The 6,428-nt window shown below is 38.8% G+C and overlaps 1 protein-coding gene across 2 annotated transcripts; it reads left to right on the forward strand.

The window, feature by feature from the left end:
* Positions 1-79: 79 nt before the first annotated feature.
* Positions 80-2,557, forward strand: adcyap1b (adenylate cyclase activating polypeptide 1b). 2 transcript variants are annotated; one of them, XM_007548523.2, is made up of 4 exons: positions 80-217; positions 1,085-1,219; positions 1,587-1,691; positions 2,359-2,557. In XM_007548523.2, the coding sequence occupies exons 1-4, from the start codon at positions 114-116 to the stop codon at positions 2,540-2,542; spliced, it is 528 nt and encodes a 175-aa protein (XP_007548585.1). In that variant the 5' UTR covers positions 80-113; the 3' UTR covers positions 2,543-2,557. The 2 variants fall into 2 exon arrangements, with proteins under 2 accessions (XP_007548585.1, XP_007548586.1); XM_007548524.2 differs by lacking the exon at positions 1,587-1,691.
* Positions 2,558-6,428: the final 3,871 nt, after the last annotated feature.

A 6,428-nucleotide genomic window follows, 5' to 3' on the forward strand; every position in this document is an offset into this window, starting at 1 on the left:
TATATATATATATATATATATATCAACCCGCGTCTGTTACTATGATTAAACAAAGAGCGTTCATTTCTCAGCAGAGAAAGTAACCTGTTTCCTGTCTGTATTTCATCGACAGCATGGCCAGTTCGAGTAAAGCCACTTTAATCTTGCTCATCTACGGAATCTTAATGCACTACAGCGTCTTCTGCACACCTATAGGACTAAGTTACCCAAAGATCAGGTAGGTTTGTCCTAATCCTTCCATACTGAAGCTATACTTCTTTAAATTATTCATTTCAAAATTGTGTTAAGCGGCATATTTTTCAATGTTCCAACCCTATGTCTTTATTTCAGACAAGTGCGCAAATATAGGCGCAATTTTAGAGCGCTGAGCTAGAAAAGAAAAAAAAAATAACATGGGTGTGCAATAATTTCCCCAAAGCACACAAACGCAGGTGTTGAGTGGAAAATGCCTATGGAAATTGCGTACATGTATCAGTCCGGTGGGACGGCTCGCAGAACTCCCCCTTATTAAAAATGAGAGAGCAGTCGGTGCGCTGGATAGCCCTTGGGATGACGATGGACTGGCGTCACCAAGGAGAGGCGAGGCAAAACGAATCGGAGAGCTCTTCCCATTTAAGATTTCTTTATTTCTTTCTCTTTTTTTTCTGCTAAAAGCATATCCAGAATTAAATTTGGGCGTGGTTCTCTTCGATTCAGAATTTTTTCAGCTATTTTTAAGCAGTCTTTTAATTGATTTATTCCCCCACTCTCTTCTGAGGCTCCACCGCCCACACTCTTATAGCCTATAGGCGATCTTTTTCAACACCTATTGTTTCGATTTTTTAATAATTAATGAGTGTGAAGTCTGCGCTGAAATCATCAGCGGTAGCAAGTTGGAATATAAAACAGATTTTCTACCCTAAGGAAAAAGGGTTTATGTTTGTAATTTTAAGTAATTATTAAAAAGTTATATCTTAATACTTCTCTTACTTCATCAGAAACACATAAGGCGTGTCTGCTGGTTTGAGGCACGCATTTCTTTTCTTTTCTTTTTTTTTTTTCTTTTACTGCATCGGATTTCTGACGCCTGCCTTGCACGTTGCAGACTTGAAAACGATGCGTTTGATGAGGATGGCAACTCTCTGTCCGACATGGGCTTTGACAGCGACCAGCTTGCTATACGAAGCCCCCCATCTCTAAACGACGATGCGTACAGCCTGTACTACCCACCAGAAAAAAGGTAAATCCCACTTGAATGCGTACTGCAGCTGGGACAGAGCGCCCCGTGTAATTTGCCCTGTCTTACTTCCATACCGAGTAGCCTCAAGTTGTTGTTTCCATTCTGCTGAACATGAAGATCACGGAGGGAGAGCATGTTAAGGCTTTTTTTAAAAATGCTGTTTATTTATTTATTTATTTTAAATTGGTATTGTTATTATTATTATTATTATTGAACCTCATGCCGATGGGTGGGGACATTCTAGGCTGTCTTGAATCATTTTTGTCTGCGCCTCTTTTTATTTCATTTATCATTGTTTCTGTCATTATTATTTTTTTCCTTTAAGTCTCTGATGATCTATGTGTTTTTTGGCGTTTTATCATCTCAGACCAGAAAGGCATGCTGAGGAAGAATTAGATAGAGCCTTGAGGGAGATCCTGGGTCAGTTAACAGCGAGACATTATCTGCATTCTCTGATGACTGTTCGTGCAGGGTAAGGGCATTTCTCTTCAGCGTTTTTTTTTAGTTTTTTTTTATTTTTATGTTTCTGCACTGCACAACTTCAGGCTGCTTGCGTCACTCATTATATGTGCGTGATTTTTATTTATTTGTTTCTTATTATTTTTTGTGTTGCCTGTCCATAAAACCCTCTAGAGGTCTTCATTGTGCTTATAGTGTTTCTGATTTGCAAAACGAAAGTAATAAAAACAGGAGTCTTATTATAAAATCCCCTGCAAGTGAGGTGTGATTGCACCATTAATTTCTGATTTAACTGTTCTAAACCTAAGCGCTAATGAAAAATCATGCGTCAGAATATCCATTGGGCTTCAGATGAATAATTGAAACGCTTATTTAAATCAAATGCGGAATTCGGTATTATCATATTTTCCACATATTAAAAAAACAAAAACAAAACAAAACAAAACGAAAAACAAAAGAGTAAAGGCCCAACTGTTGATCAAAGCGTAATGATAATCAATATATGTACATAATAATAATAATAATAATAATAATAATAATAATAATAATAATAATAATAATAATAATAATAATAATAATAATAACAATTTAAAAACACAAATTTATGCTGAACTTGCTTGATTAACGAATCTCATCGTGATTTCTTCCGTTCTGTGTCTTTTCCCCCGATTATTTTTCAGTGACGACAACAGCATGGAGGAAGAGTCAGAGCCCCTGTCCAAAAGACACTCAGATGGGATCTTCACCGACAGCTACAGCCGCTATAGAAAGCAGATGGCCGTGCAGAAATACCTGGCAGCGGTTCTGGGTAGAAGGTACAGACAGAGAGTTAGGAACAAAGGACGCCGGCTCGCCTATTTGTAGCTCCGCTGAAAGAAAGAAAAAAGAAAGAAAAAGCGCCCAAAACTGCCCTCCTGTGTATATACATCCAGTCGTTAACTCAAAGTCATTCAGATATATCTGACCAACCAGTGGATTGCGCCTGTGTTCTTTCAACATGTATTTATGTATGAAGTAAAGCCATTAAAATGAATATTTTATTAATAATATCGTTTTTTTCTTTTCCCTTTTTGTACAAAAGCACTTGATACCGCACAGTTATAGCTACTTTGTGGACCAATATTTTTATTTTTCATGTTGAGATGTTGAAAACAACAGAAAAAAATGACAAAAAAGATGATGATGAAATCAGAAAAAAAAGATAGATGTGCACCTTCAACGTTTATGCGCTTGAAATCTCCCAAGGTCATCCACATATGCAGAAAATAAATAGATTTTCAAAAGACAATCAAAGTATTGAATGTTACTACTTATTTTTTTAGTCTATTTTTTTAGTGTTGTTTTTTTTGTTTCTTTTTTGTTTTTGTTTTGCAAAAGCAGGCCCAAAGAAGCAGTGAGCATGCTACGTGAGGCACATGTGGGCTTATCATAAATGATAGATGCTACCTTTTTTTTTTTTTCCATACTCCCTTTAATGGGAGCTCTGTGGGTTTGGAGAGTTTTCCTGCCCCTCCAGGGCATTAAAGTGAGATGGGTTCTGTTGGACAGCTCCTCATCTGATGGATATGTGGACGATTTACACATCCATCCATTCTACTAGTAGAAAAAAATATACCCTGTTTGTGTAGAAAGTATGGATATTCAGTCACACATGGGCTTTTGCAGGGGGATTATTGCCTTTACAGGAGATATGGTAGCAGAAAGCACTGCCTGCTTACTTGCCTCAAAGTCATTTCACAGTAGGAGATAAATCACGCTCTACAGGACTGTGCAAAGAATGTTTGATCCTCTCAGTGTTGTAAACCAACAGGAATATCTGGAAAAAAAATGTGCTTAATCTGTTCATTGTATGCAGGTAGCAAAGAGAGAGAGAGAGAGAGAAAAAAAAAGAAAAGCAGGAAACAAAGCACAAAGGAAACATCAGAATCCTGGATGCTGAAGGAGGATATTTACCTTTTATTTGGTGCATGTGGAAACTGACACCTTGCTAATTCTCGTGTAGAGACTGCATGCCTATGTGCTTTTATTGCTATTTTTATAAAGTGGGCTGCGCCAAGCTCATTTCCGAACCCCTCCCCTCTGCTATATTGTGACAAAAAATGTGAACAATGAGGGCTAGAGGCGGTAGATACTGGAACTGCACTGACTTGTTGAATCTTTACCTCCCCTGCCACTGTCATGGTGGACATAACAGAACGCTGATTACTTTTTGTCTTATTGTAGCAGTTTTTTAAAATTCCGTTTTAGTCTACATGGCCTTTGCTGATTTAGTGCTGTGTTTCAACTGTTAGTGAGAAGCTGGTCTGTGTCGGATGTCTACTGTGCAGTGAGGAAAAAGAACGAGGAGGAGTGTCAGGTTGAGAAATGGAGACGAGAGAGTGTTGAAGAAGTGGAGAGGGAAAGAGAGGTTGCACAAGAAACCAGCCGCAGCACCCCAAGAGTCAGGGAAGGCAGGATGTGTTAAAATCAGAGAAGAGTTGAGGGCTTCTTCTGCCTCAGTGAGATTAGGGTCAATGAGTCTGATAAAAGCAGAATATCAGATGTTGAATTCCCTTCACAGAGGTTTTCCTGCAGGATGATAGGTTTTCCCTCTAATGCCAGAACACGGCTGAATGAAGTTCACCCTTTCCAGCAGACAGGAAACCCTCCCCTCCTGACTTTTTATAAGGGAACATTCCAAGTATTTATTCCCTCGTATGCAACTGCAGCTTTGTGCGTACGCTTGCAATCGAATCAGCAGTCTGTGTTCTCCCCATAGAAAATACCAACACACTCGTCTTCTAATTTGACTTTAAACCACAAGCTTTGTGTGTATGCGTGTGCGTGGTGTGCTTGCGTGCGTGTGCATGTGTGTGTGTGTGTGTGTATGTGTGTGTGTGTGTGTGTGTGTGTGTGTGTGTGGCAAACGCACATGTATGTGTATCATGAGTGACCGAACACAGACGTGGAGGTGGAAACAGCGTTTGGCTTTTGTGCCTTGCTTTGATGTGAGAAACCTAAAAAAAAAAAAATATGAAAAGAACAAAAAAAAATAAAACTAAGAAAAATTCGCCACGAGTGACAGATGGCAATTTCAGTGGCCCTACGATGCTGCAGTCCATTAGCTTACATTGAAACTTCCTTTTACTCTGTTTAATTGCTCAGCTTAGTCTGCCCTAACAGTAGTAGAATTAGGCTTTTGTTTTCACAGCATGGCCAATGAGTTTTTTTGAGTAAAAAAAAAATATATATATATATTGTAGACAAGAATAGAATGTATATGTTGGTGGAGCAGGCAACATGTGAGTGCGTGCGTGTGTGTGTGTGTGTGTGCGTGTGCATGAGTTTGGGTTGTTTAGTGTCTGTGAGAGTTTGTGAACAATGACCAGTGTTTGTTATTGTTGATTATGAGGTGTTGTTGATTATTTTGATATTGGTCAGTAACTTATATGATCAAAAAATAGCCCCTATATATATCATTTACGACTCTGTGCAACACTATTTCGAATAAATAAAAAAAAAGGGTTTAAGAGCAGAATAACAGAGATGTTGTTCAGATCATAGAAAATGCCTGTTGTTGATAGTTCTGACAGCGCCCAACGCCTTACTTCAATGTGTAAACTCTTATCTATTTGAGAACATTATGTTTTAGAACTTAACCTCAGTGCAAAGTGGCATCGTTAAACACATACAAGTCCTTATATGGGGTTCTTACGTTTCTCAATGTCATGAAAGTGTTGTAAGATTTGTATGAATAAATTTTTGTAAACAACAAAACCAAACAATCGATGTCTAATCTTTGATACTTCACCCTTCCGAGAGGATCCAACACAAACAGTTTAGTCACACACAAAATGACTCGAGACTTAATATATCTTGGGATTATACGATCAATGTGTACCTCTGAAGACAGATCAGCTTCCATTGTAAACACAAATATAAACTCATACAAAAGAAAATAGGCTTAGAAGTTCTCCAGCAAATATAGTAAAAAAAAAAGCTCCAGTGGAGTGTGTCGATTTCAAGTCCACTTGACGTGAATGCATCCTTTTCATAGGAAAATCATTAGAAATGAAAAAAAAAAATAAATAAATAAAATAAAATAAAATAAAAATCACAAAACGAACTTGACACACACACGAAGCAGAATCCAAATGGTGTTGTTTATCACTGGTTAAATGGCAAAGTGTATGCGTTCTAAGAAAAAAAATGGGTTGTGCAGTTGATATTTAATGGTAATAAAACTTAATTTAACCAACAAAGAACCATCAATCATCACAGCCAAGGAAAGCTTCGACCCTGGACTGAGCAGCAGAGCTCACAGAGAGGAGGAGACCACTTCCCTCCTGTTGTAAGAGCCACGTCTCTCTCCCCTCTCCATCCTCGGCCTTGGAGGAGCAGCTGCGTCCCGCGGGAGAGGAGGATGGGTGTGGCGACGAGTTTGTGTGTGATCTGATCCTCATCAACCGGGAGGAGTGTGTGTTGTGGTGTGTGTGTGTGTGAGTGCACATTCACTAGAGCTCAACTAACCCAATCAGAGAAATGTTGCATGGCAACGGTCCACAAAGGGACACGGTTGTGTGTGTGCGCGTGTGTCAAGTGTGTTTGCTTTTGTCTGTGTGCAGACCTTGGTCAGAGTCTGCATTGGAATGGAGTTCTGCATAAAACCTCACATATGTGACTCGAGAACAGAAGATTTTAATAAGATCCAATTATTGGAATAAACACAAGTATCTTCAGCATAGAGGAGCACAAAACATTCAAGCTGTTG

This window comes from Poecilia formosa, unplaced genomic scaffold, assembly GCF_000485575.1.
Source record: "Poecilia formosa unplaced genomic scaffold, Poecilia_formosa-5.1.2 Scaffold27, whole genome shotgun sequence".
Classification (NCBI taxonomy): Eukaryota; Metazoa; Chordata; class Actinopteri; order Cyprinodontiformes; family Poeciliidae; genus Poecilia; species Poecilia formosa.

Excerpts from the sequence above, each read along its gene's own strand:
- adcyap1b (XM_007548523.2), top strand. The coding sequence starts at position 114 with ATGGCCAGTTCGAGTAAAGCCACTTTAATCTTGCTCATCTACGGAATC. Across the intron at positions 1,220-1,586 it reads TACTACCCACCAGAAAAAAG|ACCAGAAAGGCATGCTGAGG; the intron begins GTAAATCCCACT and ends TTATCATCTCAG. Across the intron at positions 1,692-2,358 it reads CTGATGACTGTTCGTGCAGG|TGACGACAACAGCATGGAGG; the intron begins GTAAGGGCATTT and ends ATTATTTTTCAG.